Below are 22,278 nucleotides of genomic sequence, written 5' to 3' on the forward strand. Positions count from 1 at the left end.
AAGCACAAGGAACGAGCACATTTTAGTGCCAATACAAGACCCATTGGGTATATAAAATATCCACACGTGCAATGAAAACAATCTACAGTATTTCTTAAAGGGTGATAACTGCACAGCACAATCATGCACCATGCTATACACAGAGCGTCAGGTCGACGGAAGCTTAGGGTTAACAATCTTCCTGGATGAGTCGCCACTCCAATAGGAAGTTGGGGCAGGAATTTGGAATTTGTTCAGGGTTGGTGATACCTCACTGACTCTTCAAAGGAGACACCGTGGGATCTTCAACATCCACAAATAATGCTTCTAGACAGGACTCATGGTTCAACGTCCCTTCCTGCGAAATACCGGGATTAGTTTCGAGCTGGGCCGAGGTTGAAACCAAGGTTCGACGGCTCAGAGGTGAGTGTGACCACAGCACAGGATAAGTGAAAAGTACATGCGTTGGTCATTCACATCATGATTAATGCAAATGATTGTGGTGGTGAGGAGCCAAATTATCCTTATTCCTGTGTCCTCCTCAAACAAATCTTCCTTTTTATTGCTGTTGCTTGAGAATGCATGTGGAATGTTCTATGGTTGTCAGGTTAGTACAAGTTAAACACTGCTGCAGACTTTCATTGGCTTTAAATGACATTTGCATACGACCAACTTCACTGCAGGGCACAGCTCTTGCTGAATAAACAAACACTCCATTCCAAGTGAAAGAGTGGAAGGCCAAAAATGAAGCTCAGCCAGGAATCCACCAAAAGGCAATTGAAGATCCATCACAAGCAGCCCAATTAGAAAATGCATGGCAACAACGAAATAAATGTATACATGAGCGAGGCTTGTGGAAGAGCTAGAGCAGAATGAAAGGAAACGCCAACAGTAGAATAGAGGTGAGAGATCAAGGAGAGGGGGAGAAGAATACATGGAGTGAACTCAACATGGTCTACTGAATCAAGGCCCTCAGAGCTCTTCACTTCATTTGAGTTGAAATAATTAAAAGTTTAGAAAATGATACTCTAATCCATTACCTAGACTCGGTTGTGTAACGGTTCGAGCTTCCGCTAAATCTGGAAGGTCAGTGGTTCAAACCCCGGCCGAAAGCAGGTGCTGCTCCCTTGCTTGATGGCCGACGCTCAGCATTGAAGGAGTTAGGTTTATAACAAGACAATGAAGTTTCACTCGACCTAATAATCAGTAAGGCGTAACAATTCGAACAATGAATAGGTAAAACATCCAAAGCAAGCTTAAAATGACTAAGTTACAAAACATGACCTAATAATAAAGGAGGCTGAATCTGGTTATAAAACAAACTTGCCTTGACCCATCAATCAATCAGCCTAATAACATGACTATTTTACAGCTTTCACAATGTTCATGTAAATTTGATGAAAATATAATAAATATTTTATCCATTTATATAAACAGCTACTTCTATTGGGAAGAGCAAACTTCAAAGGCTGTCCTCTGTTGGGAAATAAATTAACTTGCTCTTCAGTTCACAGCTTTCTACGTAAAATGACCAAACGCTTGTTGTGGAATAGTTTTACTACCCATTTAGAAGATAAATAATAAATACTGTACTTTTTCATGCACCTTACTTCAATAAGCAGTTCAAGCTACATGACGGTAAACGTGAAAGGATACGACGACATGAAGTTTTTAATTGGCACCATGTGACCAATTTCCACGCATTCGCTCTCTGACATCTTCAAATATCGTTCAAGATCCCCTCAAATGTTTTTTTTTTTTTCGAATATTTGTGGGTTATTGCATCAATGATGACAAAGTGAAACGGTTACTCGGAAAGCTGGGATTATCATGCCATTTCACATGCTCCAACAATTTGTGAAGCACACAGATAATGTTACAGGCTGAAGGTCGGTTTCGATTAAACGGGACGAGAGGACACCCAAGGGGACACCGCTGACGCTTTCGTTCAAACCATAGGACGCGGTGACATAACCAAACATTTAAATTTTTGTTTGATTCGACGAGTAATTAAATATATTTGCACAAGAATTAATTGCATTGTTGTTTCCCATCATCACTACCTTTAAATGACCAGCCCTCTTGAAATTCAAAAATGTATCAAAGACTGTACTGGTTGGTTAAGAGGAATTCTGCATAATTGCACAAAAAAAAAGAAATCCCATACATTCCCCTTCCCGCTGACATCTGAACGCCATTTCTTTATTTTTCCTTCCCTCGGTTCCCACTCGAGCAATTTGAAAAGTTCTAAAAACAAACAATGGTCATCATTATTCAATCGCCCTCTTTAATGGCCAAATTATTCCCACATTATTGTGGGGTTGGCTGGGGGAAGATTGGCCCAAGTCTTTCACGAACCAGGTGGCCAGGCCTAACGTTCAACTAAGGCTCTGGTAGGAATTTGGAATTTGGCCAGACTGCTGGTGATAGCTCGCCTACTCTTCGCAAATGACACCGTGAGATCGGAGTCCTTCGCATCTACCAACTAATGCCAGCAGGTGGGACACCCAATTTAATGTCCATCTGAGAGACGGCACACAGAATCACCCTGCCAGTGATTTAATTCAAATCCCGATCCAGCTATAAACTGACCCTGGTGCTTATCAAGCGGAGTGAGGCATCAATGTGTGTGCAGTCGCTCGGAATGACGTTGAACCAGAAGACCGGTCTGGTGGATTTTAAAGATCCCACTATCTTTTGTGAAGATCATGCGAGTCATCGCTGGATACGTGAACAGAGTAAATGATTACAATCACCCATACTTGGCAAGAGTAAGGGAATAAATAAGCCAATACCCTCCTCCTCAAAATGAGTTTATGGAGGCCTTCATCCTGCCTGTTGATGATGATGATTATAAAAGTACTGTATTTACAATTTAAATTGTTTTCCCCTTTAATTTAATTCAAAACGCACGCACGCACGCAGGCATTTCTTGCCATATTGTGAGCATCTCTTCAGATAGGTTTTTGAACCACACACACACGTATCGACGTCCCCCACCCCACCACCCCTTCTCAATTCAATACTTCCACACGCAGTTGCATAACATTGAAATGGCTTTTAACATACAACACTGATTTTTTTGAGGTACAGCAGACACTCAGAGGTGTTAGCTCATTGCATTGGGTCACTGGAATAAACATTTCCTCCAATCTCTGTCTTGGGCAATCCAATGGCAACGTGCAGCAATTTGAATTTGCAAATAAAGTAGCTAATACGGTCATTCCCACTGAAAAATATAAATAAATACATAAAATCTGTCAATGCTCATGAAACAGCTAATATAATCTAAAGAAGGCAGGTTAAGCAAATCAACTTGAGAGAGAAGGGTGGGGGGAATCAACTTGAAACGGGTGAAGAAAAAGATCATATTGGCTGAGATGCAATGTGACGATGAGCCACTGTGGGAAGATGGTTGGGAGGAGGAAGGCTCATCTTGCTTATCGTTATACCAAGGGAGAGACTGCAGAGGCAGTCTTGTCAAAGTATGTACACAAGAAGCAGTTGTGTGGAGCTTTGCGTCACTGGATGGATCGATTGAGCAAAGCAAGTGGGTCCATGTGGGAAACTATGACCATTAGACCAGACATTTCTGCAAGCGATAACAGCAGACACTGCACTTTGGAATCCTGATGGCGACCAGGGCCCGACGAGTGTCCAGGTCAAATACGATAAAACTGCAGGGAGCAGGTGCGTCTGGTTTTTAAAAGCACAACGAGGTGCTTTTGCAACACACATTTGATTATATATATATATATATATATATATATATATATATATATATATATATATATATATATATATATATATATATATATCTTCTTCTTTCGGCTGCTCCCGTTAAGGGTCGCCACAGCGGATCATCCGCATATTGATCTGGCACATGTTTTACGCCGGATGCCCTTCCTGACGTAACCCTGGTCGCCTCTTACAAAACACAGGGATATGGTACACCTATTTTAACCAGGGTATACACCTGTCCCAGTACACTGGTACTCACTTCGCCGACCTCGGAAGGATGACAGGCTGAGTCAACCCCCTGGTGTATTAATTCAGTGGCCCAACGGGGCTTGAACTCAGGACCTTTTGGATCCCAAGCCGCTGCCCTAACCACTGCGCCAACACCAGGCTTCACATATATATATATATATTCCTCTTATATATATATATATATATATATATATATATATATATATATATATATATATATATATATTCCTCTTATATATATATATATATGTCGACATTGTAAATCGTACAGCTCGGTTTCCTTTTAATGACATTATCCCAAGCCACACAACAAAGAAGAATATCAGTTTTGCACCATATACGAGAAAAGATCAATCAGTAAAGAATGGAACGGATCACAGTTCTGCCTGCAAACTTGTTCGATTCCCAAAGACTTATTGCACAACTATAGGTTGGCAATCATAGCACAGGCTTGAAGGACCAATTGGCTTCCTCTGACATTGAAGTTCATGGCAAGGGAACTCATCATCAAATCAGGACACCACGATTGCTTTCAGTCGTCAGTCGAAAGCGTCGCCCACAAAAAAACTCTTTTGAGGTGTGTATCAATTCAAATTGCCTATTTGAGGAGAAAGAGAGAGAAAAAGAGAAAGAGAGAGAAAAAGAGAGATTCTCTTTCTCTTTCACATCTTCATCAGCATAGGACTGCCCATTTCCTTGCCTCAGAGACAATCCAGGACAGGTAGCCACTCCGACGCAGGACACCTGAATGACTCATTCTTTCCAGTAAGCTGCTACTTATTTTCCAACCTCGGAAGGATAACAGGCTGAGTCAACCAACCTGGTGTTGTTTAACGGCGGGACAAGAGCTCAAACTCGGGGCCCGAAGATCTAAAACCAGCCACCTTAACCGTCAAGCCAACACCAGGCTTGTTGTAAAGAGTTGCAGAATTAAATTAAACAAATAATTATTTTAATACTGTCACAAGATTAAATAACACCGTCAAGGGTTCCAGTAATGTGAGCTGAATCATTATTTAAATAAACTATTGCCTACGATAGGTTTTTAATCAAGTGTGCATGCCAAAAACTGATAATTATCAGCCCAAATTATTTAATATGGCTCAAAACCATCAATTCCATTTCATCAATTCACATTTGTCCTGTTTATCAAATCCCTTATTGCAAGAAATGCCTTTGAAAGTTTGTCTTTGTTTTTTTCCTACAGAGGGTCATTGCTGGAGGTTAAATGATTGGATATAAACAAGAAACAGTCGGTTGAGGCAGGTCGAAGAGCAACAAAGTACTTGAAGATCTCAGATGACAGACAATGCTATATAGTATGACAATGCTATCTATATAGTATGCCAGTGCAGTCGCTCTTTGGGCATGAGCTGGATGAAGCAAGCATTCTATAACTATGACGTTATAGAATGGAGGAGATAGTAAGGAGTATGATAGGCAAGAAAAAGGTATGGCTGTGACAGGAAGGAGGGATAATGGTGTCAAAATTCAATCATTTTTCACTCACCTTAATGTATATAATGTATCGCCGTTTACTACGTCTGGAAATTTAATTATTTTGTATGCAGCTTGTGGCTGATGCAGTGCCACCACCCCACCTCCCCAGTTAGGCTGGTACTGATTTTGCCACCTCAGTAGGATGACAGACTGAGTCAACCCACCTGGTGTTATTTAATGGTCAACGGGGGCTCAAACTAATGACCTTGAGATCTTAAGACAGCCACCTTAACCATCAAGCCAACACCAAGCTAATTTGGAAATAGAAAACGTAGAATTACATTTGTACCCCGACAGCTTCAACGTTTTTGAACTTCAGTTACGAGATCAAAACAATTTTGAAGACTTCATAGGTCATCACTCTTGCAACTGCATGTTAGTGAGGATCAATGAGTTGGCAAACGATGATAAGATAATAAAGTGCAAACATTGTGTTCATGAAATCCAAGCCGGAAAACTTGCCGAGTTCAACAAAGCAACTAAAGTCTAATACTGCGAGTGGTATTTGTCAGCGTTCCCTCTTTTGCACCTTTATTTCTCCAATTAAAGCTGCAGGATATCCAAACCCATCCTGCTCAGAGCAACGTCTCTTCCTCATAGTTTGGTGCAAGCTCTGCTGCTTGGCCGACGACTGGTCATCCCATACCTTAATAAACGGGCTTGATCGCCCACCTGCCATCAAGGGACAACATCGGCCTTTACGATCCTGCTCGATCATGCACCGCTTCCACCCATGGTGCGAAGAACTTCTGCTCTTGTGCTTGCCCAGCATCGGTAATGTCACGTCGGTTAAAGCCATCGAAGGTGGTGAAGATGGAGGTGTGACAACGTTGAGAAAACTTTTACGTAATGTTATCAGGCCATCAGCACTGATGCTATTGCCATCTTGTCTTTCCGGAAGTGTAGCGAGGGAAATGCTGCAGCAATGCCCGTGAAATAGAGCATCGGTGAGGAGTCCAGAAAAGCAAATCTGGCAAATCTGACTTGCTGCAATAGCAACGCAGTTTTCATCATGGGGGCCGATTTGAGCATCACAGTATGGCAACAAAATTCCCTCAAGAATACTCGAAAGAACCGAACAAGTTGGAACTTCACGTCCACGCCCCCTGGGCTTCTCTTGCTGCAAACAACTGATGGGCAACATGTGTGTCCATGTAAGTTTGGTCGAAGGGTGCCTTGGCGGTCTGGCACCGAACAAAGAAGTTGGCATCTTGTGCTGAGAGTTGAAAAGACCATAAGCATCAGCAAATCTCGGAATGGTCCAATGGCCATCAGGCGAGGGAAACTGCCCCAAAGAGTGATCGGTGAAGGAGATCACTCTTGATACGCCTTTCTGTAAGAGCACAGAAAATATTTGCTCTTATGTTGCAATGCACAAGCACACGGCAAAAAATGTGACCTGAGCCACTAAAATGCAACCTTCGATTTATAAAGGTTCAACATGTCAATCTTGGCAGAAAGTAAAACTTTTTCTATCCAAGCCCACCTGTGGTAGGTTGGTGGCGCAGGGATGGAGGGGGTTTGTTTGACTTTGTGGAAACCACATTTCCAGAACCTTCTGCACTCGCTGCAAGATTGACGAGTATTTATTCCTGAAAAACACCAAAATATTAAATCGAAACGAGATCATTGGCCTTCCGACCACTTTGTGGCTCGTGTCATCTATCTGTAATTCCAGCAATCTGTGTGTGTGTGTGGGTGTGTCTGTCTGCCACCGCCGTTTCTCGACGACCGCCGGTCCGATCGGATTGAAACTTGCCAGGAATATTGCTGGGGCCCCGCAGATGTGCCTTTTCGAGGTTTGATATCGATCGGACGAGCGGTTCCCAAGTTACGGCCATTTATCTGTCGGCCAACGACAGGACAACACAATTCTTCTTCGTTTGATATGACGTCACAATTGACGCTGGGGACCTGAGTATGTTTCCCAAGTTATGGCCATTTATGATACGGTTGGTCCGATCTAATTGAAATAATGCCCCAATCCAGTCGTCGTTTACGCCCCTACGGGCCCGGACTAGTTAAAACAAATTATCCAAACATGCAGTATGTGACTACCACGCTACTCAGTTGCATATTCATGTGGATGAGACAGTGCGGCCTTCTTAATGCAATCATAAAGGCACATTTGTTTATTCAAAGACTCATGTTACAATGACTAATATAAAATAACTTTTGGCAGCTGAGGAATGATAATAATAATAATCATATCATTCCTTTCATGCCGTAAAAGGCACATTGGGCTGCTGAGGCAGTTTCATTGGCAAGGAGTAGTCTTGGGTCGCTACTCTGACGCAGGTTACCCCAAAATGGTTATTTCCCCAGTACACTGGTATTCATTTCGCCGACCTCAGAAGGATGACAGGCTGAGTCAACCCCACCTGGTGTTCATTCAATGGTTAAAAAAGGTGTAGAACTCAGGACAACAAGGTTCTAAGCCAGCCACCTTAACCGCTAAGCTAACACCAGGCTCAACTGAGGAATGGAAGGGATCAAATTAAAATAAACTCAAATGTAGTATTCATGTGCATTGGTTACTCTCGCAAATGGAAACGAGAACATTGATGCCATTCTCACCATTACAAATGGGGACATTCTTAAACTTTACAAATGAGTTTCAAACTGCAATGACCAGCCAGCAAAGCACCTGTGGCCAGTTTCCTAGCCAATTCACGAGGACTAGACAGGTCTTCTTCTCACAAAGCCAACAGCAATGAAAAGCTACAATTGAATAAGTACAAACAACACCATCTTAAGTTTCATGCTCCAAGTCTTTAGCGAAATTCCGACGTTTATATGTTCACTTAATATCCCTCGAGCACAAAGTAACTGCCCCTGTTTAGGAAAGGTCCTCATTCTTCGGAGATTCCAGCAGAAGATAAACGACAAAAAATACTTTATAATGAGAAAGCAAAAAGTAAAAATAAAAACAATCATGCAGCCATTTGGAATGATGTTGAGCTCACCATGTCGCTGGACGGTGTAATACTCCAATTATTCGCCTCAGCCTGTCGATAGCAATAGTCTTTTGCAAGCTGGAGAGACCTGGTGGAGGAAACTGCATCAGCTGTTGTTGCGTAGCACAAAAAATAATAATAATAATAATAATAATTGCAAAATTAAAATTAAAATAAATAAATAAATAAAAACAATTTGATCTTTGGCTGATCTTGTCCAACATCATTTCAACTTACTATTGTTGCAGTAGCAACGCAGTTTTCCGAACAAGTTGTAACATAAGAACACCTGGGTCAAGCCATACCAGACTCATACCTGTTTGCTCCTGGAGACAACACTCCACAAGATGGCCTGAGCATGACTGCTTCAATTTTATCTTCAGCACACCAAATAGCAGCTCAAGGAAATGTTAAGATTCCCAGTTTGGTTGTACTCGCCAAGAACGTCATCCATGCGTGCCAGCTGGTAATATACTTGCACATGGATAATAATTGATCCCCACAACCACAGGAATGATAAAGTTTAATAAAAAAAAAACCATGTATAAGAAATCAGAGAAGGGAGCACATAAAACGGTGATTAACTGGAAAGGGAATCAGCAGAGCGCATACCTCCACCCGGATCCAGATCTTCGCCAAAATCGAAGAAATTCGTCCTTGTCACACACACAATCTGTCCACCAAATTTCGTCCGAATCCATCCATAACGATGAAGACAGATAATCCTCCAGGGGACATCCCGATTCACTGAATCAAATGCTTTGCAGAGATAAACAGAGGATGCGAGCAGCCCGTGTTGAAAAACTCTCGTCTGCGTAAGGTGAGGACCCGAAGAGAGAGGATACGGTCAACTGTTGACCTCTTTGGTGTAAAGCCCGACTGCTCTGGACGCTGGTGCTCAAGCAGATGGTGGTGAACCCTATCAAGAATTATCCGAGCAAAGACCTTGCCCTGCACTGAGAGCAGCGTCACCCCTCGGTCGTTGTTGCAGGCAATCACCCTTCCCTTTCCAGAGAGAGACAACAAGGCCCCTCTTCCAGTCAGTTGGGATGATGCCTGTGTTCCAGGCAGAGCACAAAACTGCATGCAATGACACGAGTGCAGCATTTCCACCAACCTTGAGAAGTTCGGCATGGATGCCACAGATCCCAGGAGCTTTACCCCATTTCAAACGGTTCACTGCAGCCTGTTTCCACAAACGAAGGTGGATCACAATTGATTGGAGGGTCAGCAATAGGGATAGTAACACCCCTGATATCCAATTCAACAGCTGGTGGGTCAGCCTGGTACAGCTGGTCAAAGTAACCAGCCCAGCAGGCCTTCACTTTTGACTCCTCTGTCAAGCGCCCAACCCACTCTAACTGCAGCACACCGAGGGATGGGCTTGGAGGAATGCAAGGCATGAATTCTCTGTAAGGAACACCAGAATCTCTTGACCACACTTGATGTTCTGTCTCTTCACAGATTCCTTGCTGTCCACCCTCAGCACAGATACATTTTTATGCCTCAACTTCCCGAATAGCTCAGCACTACCATCAAGTCTGGCTCTGTGACTCTGGTCAATGGTGTCCGGTGTCCCTTTGGAGACAAAGTTCTTCTTCACCTGACAGTGGGTTCCAAGATCAGCACCGGCAACATCAGCCTGGTGTTGGCTCAGTGGTTAGGGTGGTGGCTTTGGATCCTAAAGTCCTGACTTCAAGTCCCGTCGGCTGCTGAATTAATACACCAGGGGGTTGACTCAGCCCGTCATCCTTCCGAGGTCGGCAAAATGAGTACCAGTTCCAGTGTGTGTGCTGGTAGAGGGGCACTGCATCAGCGACACAGTCGTGCTTCAAGAAATGATAGCTCCCCCGGCAGCTAAGCTGCCATACGACCACCACCACCAGCAACATCAAGGATGGTAGCCCAAAAGGCACTCCACAACTCCTCAGGATTCCCCAAAACACCCAGACCACACAAATTCCCACGCAGCCTGGTTGCAAACTCCTCAGCTCCCCTCTCGTCCTTGAGCTTGCCAACATCCAGCCTCGGCTAGGATGGTACCATTCTCCCAGATTTCATCTGCAACTTCAGAGTTGCGACAACAAGCCTGTGGTCGGTATTGAGGAACTGAGCACTCCGGTACACCCTGCAGTTCTGGATCATACTTCAGCGACTATCAACGAGCACATGGTTGTTCACCTTTGCCACACCAGCAGCGCTGGAATACCAAGTCCAGCGATGAGCCTGTGGGTGCTGAAACCATGAACCAGCCACCCAAAGTGCATCACTTCTTGCAAAGTCAAGGAACTTAGTGCTATTCTGGTTCAGTTCCAGACCCATGGGGACCAACACGTCTCAACTATCGCTATCAGTTCCAGTCGATGCATTGAAATCCCCAAAGACGATAAGAATATCTCATCTGGGGCATTGATCAACCACAGACTCGAGCGTGACATCGAATGCCTCCTTCACTGTGAGATCACTCGCCTCAATCAGAGCAGATACAGAGACCAGGGAAATGACACCCAAAGAGAGTGATGAATCCTTTGTCTCATAACGTGCTCGTCCAGTGTTACCTCACTTACAATAGGAGTCAGCTTATTAGACACAGCTGCAGCAACTCCTTGGGCATGGTGACTATCAGAGCAACCAGATCAGTCATAGGTGTAGCTCCCCACCATGATCTCACCACTATCCGGTCTCCAAACCTCAGAGTGCTGCAATACCAATGTTCAAATACTGGAACTCAGATGGTAGTAGAGACCGTTGATCATCTCTTCAGGATAGGACATTCCAGGCACCCACCTGAAGGGACTGCCTCTGATTAACCCAAGGAGACCGTCGTATGGTAGACGACATCTCAGCACCACACCACCGCAATCTGACCCAGGAAGGTTACCCCATGATTTTCCTCCCATCAAAGAATGGAGGTCCTGAAGGCTTTGCCCCAATATCGTCATCCAGTGAGCTTCCTTGTGAAGGGCAGCAGCACAGAAGTGGGTTTTCAATTTTCTTTGCGCTTGTGTGTTTTGCGGAATTAAGTGTTTTACAGTGGTCGGAATACAAATCCTGCCACCAACCTCCTGGAAAAAAAAAAAAAGTAACCCAACTGCAGGACGTCGTTCGCAGACACAGTTGGGCACTCAATATGGATGGCCGTTGGCTCACAAGATGCTCCGTCACCCTTTGACAGGTTTTGTTTTTTAATCCTGCTGGGTGTCGATATCCATGCACCCTCCTGACGAGAAAACCTGGTGGGGGAGACGGTTTAATCACCGCCAACCCGATCATGAAACAGGTGAGCACAGGTTTACCTGTCGCAAGTCACAGATCTAATTTGGCCTGACCTGACAATTAGTGTGTTGTGTCGTCATAGAACATCGATATGCATTAAAAAAAAGAGAAGAGTAAAACAAATAAATAAATAAAAACATTTTTTAATGCAAAAGGAGGTAGGGATGTTACTCCAAAAAAGTATGTAGACAAGGTGGGGATGGTCAAAAGAAATGATCATGCGAAACCATCCCTACAACTCATTAAATAATGGTTGTTCCTCGAAAAGACAAAGTTGTATCTTAAGCAGATATCTAAAAGCGCTTTGGATACAACTTTGTCTTTGAGGGACAACCATTATTCAAAGAAAGATGTAGTGATGGTTTCACATGACCCATTTCTTGTGACCATCCCCACCTTGATTACATACTTTTTGGAGTGACATCCCGAGATCCTTTTGAACTTTTTTAAAAATGTTTTTATTATTTGTATTATAATGGTCACATGGCCTTTAACCATCGACGAACTGCCAGGCGGGTCGGGGCTGAGAGGTCAGCACATCCCACCCGCAATTTGTGTGCAGGTCAGCGGGAGAAGAATCATGCGCCATGCCAAATCTGACCTTCCAAATTTGGCCAAGCGATGCGGAAGGGAAGTTTGGTTTAAACTAATGGCACCTCATTGTGTAGAATCACAGATGTTCCCACATATGGGTTTATTCGCCCAGTTAACTAAACTGGCATTGAGTTCCACGTCGTCGTCCTTCTGTTCACCCCACCGCTGCTCAATGATTAACGTTTTAGTTTGCCAGTTGCACCATTCCTGGTGCTTGACTAGTGGAATGGTTAGAGCAATGGCTCTGAATCTAGGTCGGCGGTGGTTCAAACCCTGACTGAGTCACACCAAGGACCAAAAATAGTATGTGTTGCTTCCTCGCTTGATGTTCACACACAAACTCGAACAAGCCGGCTTCATTGAATTTTTGGGTGTCCGCGTCAAACGTGCAACACAGGCCATTTGAGCACACAGGTTTTCCCACAAATATACGCACACAGACCAGGTGCTCAACTACAAAAGTGGTCATATCACCCGACTACGCACAAATGATGTTGCGCACGAACCTTGTTAGACCAGGCCAAATTGCACTGCAGTGATCGAGACACATGACCGACTGATATTGAGCAAGTCACCCGCTGACTGCAGAAGAATGACTACCAGACAGCATTCAGTCTTGCAATTGTAAAATTTGAGGTTCTCACACTGAGACCTGAGGAACTGGCCAAAGCAGTAGTATTTCCGTAGATCGGTAATACCTTGGAGATGGCCAACTGTCTGTTGCAACCATCTGGAATCCGGGTCACACACAAACCTCAGGCAACACTCCACGTCATGTAGCTGTCCAGACCCCAAAAAGAGAGGGAATAGACTTGATAAGATGAAAATGGTCTACCAAATCCCCCGTCGTAACCGTGATGTCAGTCAAGTGGGCCAGACATCCATGCAGCATCAGCAAGCAGTCACACGTGGATACAAGCTTTTATTGGTTGCAGCAAATCGTCACAACCAAGAGCACAACTTGGCGTGGGGAAAATACGGTTGTCAAGGCATCGACACCCGGCCGGGCGAGCCGAGAAATCCCCGAAGCATGGCTTTCGGGCACACAGTCGATTAACCGTCACATCGACCGCCATGCTTCCTATCGAAAATTACATAGACCTTGAGACCGAAGACCTTGAGGCCTGAGATTGCCCCACAAAGACCATCATAAATTGCCCCACAAAGGTTAGGCCTGATACCTCAGGATGGGGCAGATGTGAAAGACACAATACCGAATCGATGACCCGGACACCCAAAGCAGATCCGTCCTCCAATCCTACTCTATTAAATATATCCCAAACCTCGTGCGAATTGGTCCATCCCACCCCCACAACCCCATCATAACATGCAGCCATTCCCAGCAGACACAATAGGTACAGCTGATTTCTCTGCAGCTGCACGTTTTGTTTTGTTGTCACCTCGAAGGATGGAAGACAATATTCTTCTGAAACAGGAGGAAATTTAAATTTTATTCCTTACCGCTCAGTGATAATATATATATATATATATATATATATATATATATATATATATATATATATATATATATATATATATATATATATATATATATATATATATGCAAGTTGCCCAAATGAGTCTGAGCGGGGTAAAAGTCGTAACCACAGCACGTACAATGCTGAATGACGCATCATTTAAGGGTTCTTGGGTCCAGACAGTACATGCAGTGGTTTAAAAATATTGTTATTCATGCAATTTTGATATACAGCAAGTCCTCACTGAACAGTTTCATTATCAAATTGATTATCGATTGGAGAACATACTCGTTTAAAGTCATTCACCGTTTCGTTGTAGTCATTTTCCCTCTAATTTAGTACCAAACTAATGATTTTCCTCGTTTTAATGAAACTACAGTGTAAACCACACCGTAAATACTGGTGTACAAGCTCACCCAGAGTACGTGCAGTATAGGCCTTGTATACACCGATCTATGTATCCAAAACATCAGTGGTTGTGTCACCCTCTCCGATCGCAGGTGTTTGACAAGTCGTGATCCACCTGACTAGGTGACACGTGTTTATATGTTAAACTGATGGAAATATCCTCAAGTGCATTGACAACATTGGTGGGTCCTGGGCTGAAGTTACTCAGGTGTGCATGAATGGTATGTGGAGGAGGTTGTAGCATGTGTCAATTACTTGAAAGGATTTAAAGATGCCTCCGCTATGAAGAAAGTTATCCTCGGCTTGGCCAATAAAGGAGGGTTTTCATGAGGTGGAAGAAGCCGACGTTACAAAGCTTCTGCAACCGCATGGGGAAAAGTTAACCAATGAAGATCTGAAGCAACTAGAGATTATGAGGGGGAAAAAAATAAAATAAAATAAAAATAAAAATAAAAAAGGAATGACAGATGATGATATTCAATTGTTTGTTTGAAATTATTGGTTCACGAAAAAATATTTTCACGAAAAAATAAGTGACCACTATATTCATTATTGTGTCTGTCTGTCTGTCTGTCTGTCTGTCTGGTAAGTCAATCGAGTCTACCCTTATCAGTATTTCCGTCGATGTTTGTCTGTCTGTATGTATGTCAGTTCGGTCCAGTGCTCTGTTAATACAATGGTGATTTCGATGAAACTTGGTTGGTAGGTTCATACCATGACCAAGTTGTATGCAAATGAGAACCTTTGCTATGGACACCACCGTTGCATAGCAACGGACCTTTGAAATTTTCAAAAAAAAATCTCAAAAATTAATTTTTTCGAAAAATAAATAAATAAATAATCGGGCCAGGAGCGACTGTGGGCAGTAGATTCATCCATATTGTCAAAAATTTCCAGCCGGATCCTATGAAAACTGTCGGAGAAGATAGACTTTGAATGAACCCTGGTCGAAAACAATAAAAAAACGAAGTTCGTTATATCTCAGAGACTATGAGTCAGATATACATGAAACTGGTATGGTAGGTTCATGGTATGTCCTAGTTATGTGTGAGAAAGAACCGTTGCTATGGACATTTTTGTTGGCAAGTAACGGCTGAAAAACGAGTAAATTCGACTTGATCAACTACCCATGTCTGCCTACCGGCTTGTCTGTCTGTCCTGAGCATAGCTCCGTGGGTTTTGATCCGATCCTGATAAAATTTTGGTGGGAGGTTTATATCATGATATTGTGTTTTCCTGAGAATGGGCGTGGTGCGCCCATCATGGGTGGAGCCACGCCCAAAAAACGTGTTTTAGGGGGTAGCCAATTTCAATTTGCATCTTCTCCGAGGGGTTTGTCGAATCTGACAGGGGTTTCGGTATTTGGTTAGCCCAATGGCACCTGCATAGCCCCACGGAGCTCCATTTTTCATTTTCGTCCCAAGGTCAAGGTCACAAGGTCATGAACTTAGAAAATTGCGAATTTTGAGATAAAAATCATACGACCACCCAAACTTTGAGAGCTTGGATGACAATATTTTTTATGCATAATCTTCAGGTCATTCCCCACATTAAGTCTTCAAACCATTTTTCTCTATCTCGAACACCTTGTCCGTGGCGCCCCCTTCAAGTTTGTTTTTACGCTGATTTCATCAAAGTATGGATAATCCTATATGACGTTAATCCTAATATAGCCTATATGACGTTATATTGTTCCTGGAATGTTCCAGAGGAAGTTTTGTACCAAAGGTCATAATCCTTGACCTTTGACCTTTAAAGTTCACAAAGGTCAAATTTTCAAAGTTGTGGGAATCGAACCGGGTTTTCGACCTTCTTCGACGAACTAACTCCAATAAGCTATAGCACGTATCCTGTTTCCTTATTTTAATGTCCACAACATTGTTTTGTGACCTTTAAAGGTTATGCAAAGGTCAAATTTTGAAAGTTGTTGAACGAAACCAGGTTTTTGACATTTTGCAGCTAATAACCTGTCACTCGTACCACATCATGTTGATCATTTTTATAACTTGGTCAAACATTATCACATTGTCTCATCCTTGACTTCTGAAACAATCTTCTTCTTCTTCTTCTTCTTCTTCTTTCGGCTGCTCCCGTTAGGGGTCGCCACAGCGGATCATCCGTATGATCCGCATAGTGATTTGGCACATGTTTTACGCCGGATGCCCTTCCTGACGCAACCCTGGTCGCCTCTTACGACACAGGGATATGGTACACCTATTTTAACCGGGGTATACACCGGCCCAGTACACTGGTACTCATTTCGCCGACCTCGGAAGGATGACAGGCTGAGTCAACCCCCTGGTGTATTAATTCAGTGGCCCAACGGGGCTTGAACTCAGGACCTTTTGGATCCCAAGCCGCTGCCCTAACCACTGCGCCAACACCAGGCTTGACTTCTGAAACAATCTAAATCGTCAAATACCGCTCGTGAACCATCGTCGTCTTCAGACTTGTTTAAAACTTATACTCTAAATATAAATAGTCTTTTGTCTGACGATCAAAAAATTTCCCTGCAACCTAACATCCTCCCCCTCCCTATTTAAGTGAATCAAATTTCCCCATAAGAATTGATGTAAAGTCGCACTTTAAGAACGTAACGACAACGTTAAACGAGGACTGGCTATGTAAGTTTTGTTTTCTTTCTTTCTTTCTTTTTTGTTGTACATATACTCAGTCGTCAGGTTTGCATATGCACCAGAAGTAAAATACGATTATATATATATATATATATATATATATATATATATATATATATATATATATACATATATATATATATATATATATATATATATATATATATATATTGTTGTGGTTACCAAATTCGCAAACCACCATTCAGGTCCCTTAGGTGAGGTATCTCGGTAAGTACATGTGCAGTTAGGCCCGAACCCGTTGTCTAGTGGGAATACATGTCATTTATGCGAGCTGCGACTCTTCAGGATAGCCGTTTTTCTTTTACTATCTTTATTTTGGACCAACCGCCATGATTACCACCACAACCACAACATCAACCACCAACCACAACGCCGCTTCACCACAACCGCCACGACCTTCACGTCACACCTCGCAACCGTAGCATCGCCACCGTTCTTGCCCCGCTGTGGGTACCGGTGTTGGACTCGTGCAGGGCGCGCGTCGAACAGCGTGTACAAAATCACGGATTTTGTGCTTCAAAAACGGATCAAAAACGACACACGCCCACTTTTTGCCGTCCAATCGGTGAGCGAGGGGCGATTTGGCCCCGCCTCCAGGACGATCGATATATGCAAATTTGTGGATCAAAAAGCCTTCACGCCCACTTTTTCTCGGGCCAATGGGGAGCGAGGTGAAAGGTCAAAGGGAGGGGGTCAAAGGCGAAGCTACGGGGGGATAAAAGGACCGTGTTCGTCAGTCGGGGGAGTCGGAGAGTCCAGAGTGGAGAGTCGGAGAGTCCAGAGTGGAGAGTCGGAGAGTCCAGAGTGGAGAGTCGGAGAGTCCAGAGTGGAGAGTCGGAGAGTCCAGAGGCGGAGAGTAGGAGAGTCCAGAGGCGGAGAGTAGGAGAGTCGGAAGCAGAGGGTCAAGACTTCGCGGGCGGTGGAGCTGCTCGTCGTGTGCGTTGGAGTCGGAACGGAGGGGACGAGCTGTGGAAAGGCGGCGACACCAGACGAGGGGGTGCTCGCGTCGTGCAGGGAGCTGCACCTGAGGGAGGCCGACAGCGCGACCTGGCCGAGGTGGAGACGCACACCAGGGATAATAAAGATCCTCTATACCCCGAGCATCAGCAACCCCCTCCTGTTTCCCCCCGCGCTGAGATAGTGCGACCAAGGGGGCCCCTTTCCCACCCCCTACCAGACACTGCCCGCGAGGCCCGCGGGGTTGGGGCGCCATCGCCGCTCCGCGTCTCATCACCAGACGGGTAGGCGCGACCCGGTCTCGGCCTCAGGCCCGCCTCATCCTTGAGGGTATTCTTTCCTTGGTTTTGGGTATGTGTTGTCGGCGCCGTCTGTGAAGTAGAATTGTATAAGTGTTGCCGTGTGCTCGGTAGTCGGTATTAGCTCTGCATTGTGTTTTCGCTTGCATTTGCTTTTTGTGTAAATTGAATTGTGTCTTTTCTGTGTGCTTTTGGTGGAATTGAATGTGTGCTTCCCGTGTGCCGCGAATAAATGTGCTTTGTGTTGAACTGTTTCCCGCTTCGCTTCGTCATTTCTCCCATTGAATCCTCATCTTGCTTCACGTAAAGGGTTGGTAGTGGGCTGAATACGCCCGATAATTAATCGAACCGTCGAGGTCGACGATAACACCGCTCGGTTATTCTGATAGTACAGAACGGGTCGCTTAAGTGGCCCGTGTCCGAAGTCGACCTGCGGCGAGGTGCGATCGCCCGGTCTACCCTCCGCGTGGGTACTTAGGTAGGTCGAATTTGGCGAGCAACCCTATCCTACGCGGGGGCTGATTGGCTCGATCGCGGTGAGACCGAAAGGTCCACCCGTGACTGGTTCCCGGCGTTAGTCCGAGAGGGTCACGACTGGATTGTCCGTCCGGTGGGCGACGTGCCGCGATTCGAGTTACGTGGCCGTCAGCACGCCGGCGGGCGCGAATACCGCAACACTGGTGTCAGGAGTGGGATACAAATTCATCGCCCTCCTCGCGGCACTGGTATCGGAGAACAGGAAAACGGGCTCTCCTGTCTCCGGCTAAATTCACGGGAATCGGTCCAGGGGTGAGAGAAGCGACCCCCGATTCCCTCCAAATTACGAGCGAGCAAATTAACCCTTCACGAGAAGCAAGATGGCGTCTCAAGGCGAGCGGGAGCCGGGGGTATTAGAAATGGATGTAGAATGTGTAGGATCCACGGTCCAGGATGGAATCCCCGAGCAGGAAATGTTGATTGTGCAGGAACACGGACTCGCCCAACTGAACCCAGGGCCTGAGGTGGGTGCGGCAGCGGCCGCGGTGTATGACACCTCCCCCCCCTCTCCACAAAGACCCTTCCCCAACCCCTGCCGAAACGGCTCACTCAAGCGCACCCGACGTGGCCCAGCTATGCGCCATGCTGGCGGCAATGACAAATGAAATAAAAAAACGAAATGAAAGGCATGAACGAAAAGATGGATGCGAATACACAACAAATAAACGAAAAGATGGATACAAATACAAACGAAATGAAAGGCATGAACGAAAAGATGGATACAAATACAAATGAAATGAAAAACGAAATGAACAAGCAAATAAACGGAATGGAAGCAAACATGAAGGAAGAAATGAAAAAGTTCCGGGGTGAGACGCAGAACATGGGCCGATGCCTGCAGGCGGGCATGAAGGCCGTGACAAAGGAAATAATAGTTGAGACAAGGGAGGTAAAGGGTGAAGAGTTGGCAGAGACACGGGAGATAGAAAAAATAGAGGAGAGACTGCATGGTGAGGACGGGGTAAGTGACGCACACACGGAGGTAGTGGAGGATAATGGGGGTGAGCTGGCGGACTGGGTAGAGACCCAGTGCGAGCACCTGGATGGCCTCCTCCAGGAACGAGGGGAGGGAGTATGCCCCCTTGAGGTGAGTCACGACCAGGTGAGTTCGGTCGTGCTTTGCGAGGTTGAGGGGAGGAGTGCTGTGGACAGGTGCACGGAGAGCTTGGGGGGTATAGAGGCCCCGGAGACCCTTGTGGGGACACAAATCCCCAGTGTGGTTGTCCCTGTGTGTGTGGTGCAAGGTGTGAGTGCGTCCCCGTGTGTGGAAGCGACCCCGTGTGTGAGTGGTGTGGTGGCGATGGTGCCGGAGTACGTGCTTCCCAGCACGCCGTGTGTGGATGAGGCATCGTGTGTGGAAGAGGCCGTGGGTGTGAGTGAAACGGCCAGTGTGGATGAGGCACCGCGGTTGAGTGCCCCCGCGTGTGTGAGTGAGGCACCGCGGGTGAGTGTCCTCGCGTGTGTGAGTGAGGGACGGTGTGTGGATGAGGAACAGCGGTTGAGTTCCCCCGCGTGTATGAGTGAGGCACGGTGTGTGGATGAGGCACCGCGGGTGAGTGCCCCCGCGTGTGTGAGTGAGGCACGGTGTGTGGATGAGGCACAGCGGTTGAGTTCCCCCGCGTGTATGAGTGAGGCACGGTGTGTGGATGAGGCACCGCGGGTGAGTGCCCCCGCGTGTGTGGATGAGGCACGGAGTGCGAGTGAGGCACCGCGGGTGAGTGCCCCCGCACGCGTGAGTGAACGGCCGTGTGCAAGGTCGCTGTGTGCAAGGGAGACCGTGTGTGTGAGAGAGCGGTATGTGAGGGAGATGTCGGTTGGCATGCGGGAGCACGCAGCCGCGTCTCCCGGTGTGAATGTGATGGAGTGGACTGTGTGCGTCGTAACACGCAGGTATGCGTGTGTGGAATGGCGACGGAGACGGCGACAGAGGAGAGAAAGCCGAGTAGCGGCTGTAGTTGTTTCGGGGACCGTGCCGGGTTCACCCAGCAGTGAGCACGCGGTTCGTGCTGTGCAACACACGAGACCGCCACGTGCTCGCTTGCGAGAGTGAAGTCCCGGTCCGGAAACGCACGCGGTGGATTTGCCGATCCCGCGGACGGACAAAGTTTAGGCAGGTAAATGGATTTGGACCGGACGGGTTCTCCACGCGATCGTGTGTGTTAAGCTCCAACGGGCAAAGCACATGTGTTCGCGTGGGGAACCCCTCGAGACGTGGGGCTTGTGTTTTTTTTTTATGCGCACGGTGACGTCATGGCTGCACGTGTGGTTGGAATCCGGCAGGAGGGGTATCTCTGCCGGATGGTACCGTCCAAGGAGGGACGAGGTACACGTGCAGCTGCATGACGTCACGGCCAGGTGCAAAGTGCGCGAGCTCTGAGTTGCCGCGCAGGTGCTGCGCATGAAAAAAAAAATAAAAAAACAAGCCTCACTTTCGGGTGCACAGGATTCCTGGGCAAGGGGTGAAAGACCCCCTTGACCGGGGCACAGGATGGAAACTAGTTAGGGGGAAGGGTTAGCTTAGTTAGACCGACTTCATGGGGCAGGGGTAAGTCCTCATGGAGTCCGTGGAATGGATTAGTTAGAGGGATTGTAGCCAGATTTAGGTTGGGAAATAAAATGAATTATTTGGAGACATGGACAGACTTATGAATGTGTAGAGGGGACGTAGTTTAGCTACGTAGTGTTAAATGGAACGTGCTTTAGTTTAAGGGACGACGTGGGAGCACGAGTTAGTTAGGGGAGGTAGTTAGAAGGATGGCAGAGTTCAGCGGTGAGTGTGTTGAAGAGTAGGAGAGTTGTGAGGTGAGTACATGGTGAGTGAGTGAGGCCAGCGGGTCTGTGTGTATGGAGTGAATGGGGAATGCATGGTGCGATGAGTGATTGGGGGGAGGAGTGACTCCCGCTCAAGGGACCCCGGGGTCAGAGTAAAGTGAGTTAGCTGGGTTAGTCAAATTGAAAAATGGAGGTCGTTTTGTTGTTGGTGGGAAAGTAGGCTCGAGACCCATTTGGAGGGGTGCAGGAGCCCTGTTGACGGGCTTGGGAGCGTGGCTGCGAAAGGTGAGTATCGCTGAGTGGGTACCCCGGGCACCAGGCTAGTCGGCCGCGGTAGGCCATGGGCCCATGGGGGGCCGGGATAGAGTAGTGGGCACGGGTGCGCCTGCTTGGTGCGGGGGCCCGGGGCGCCATTAGCCGCGTGGGCAGTGTTGTGGGCACGGGTGACCCTCGGAAAGGGGCCCGGGAGGCCGGCCTGCCACGTGTGCGTTTCAGGGAGGTGCCATGGGGGCACTCCCCGGTGTTAGGGAGCTGGTAGGCTCGGAGGCAGTGTAGTGCCCGGGGGTGCCATAGCGGGAGATTCGGCAGAGGGTCGTGCCTGCCAAAGGGAGCCACGTGTCCCAGCCATGAGACCGTGTGAGGGCACGGAGAGAAAATTGGGGGGCGAGGCCCGAAATTGTGAGGACACCAACACAGGCGACGGGAATCTGGGTTGTTAGAACCAATAGTTTAAGCGAGAGGCGCTTGTTGAAAGCCCCGGGGTAGTTTAACAGTTAAATGGTTAGGGTAGATTAGGAGATGTACCCCTCCGCACCATCCATCCCCCCGCTGTCGTTGTGGGCCGCTGGACCCACTTTGGTTATAGATCGCTGAA

The 22,278-nt window shown here is 46.4% G+C and overlaps 1 protein-coding gene across 3 annotated transcripts in view; it reads right to left on the reverse strand.

Annotated features, from left to right (window-relative positions):
- Positions 1-4,207: 4,207 nt before the first annotated feature.
- Positions 4,208-22,278, reverse strand: part of CIART (circadian associated repressor of transcription) — a 65,381-nt gene continuing 47,310 nt past the window's right edge. For 2 of the 3 annotated variants that reach the window (XM_085845648.1, XM_085845647.1), the window contains exons 4-6: positions 8,436-8,514; positions 6,956-7,061; positions 4,208-6,802 (exon numbers count right to left, since the gene is read on the reverse strand). In XM_085845648.1, coding sequence (XP_085701774.1) covers positions 5,978-6,802; positions 6,956-7,061; positions 8,436-8,514 — 1,010 coding nt within the window. In that variant the 3' untranslated portion in view covers positions 4,208-5,977. Of the gene's footprint in view, positions 6,803-6,955; positions 7,062-8,435; positions 8,528-22,278 lie in introns of all 3 variants that reach the window. The other variant, XM_085845649.1, reaches the window with a different exon arrangement.

The sequence above is a fragment of the Eptatretus burgeri genome, chromosome 11, assembly GCF_056783735.1.
Source record: "Eptatretus burgeri isolate ZD-2024b chromosome 11, Ebu_testis_v1, whole genome shotgun sequence".
Lineage (NCBI taxonomy): Eukaryota > Metazoa > Chordata > Myxini > Myxiniformes > Myxinidae > Eptatretus > Eptatretus burgeri.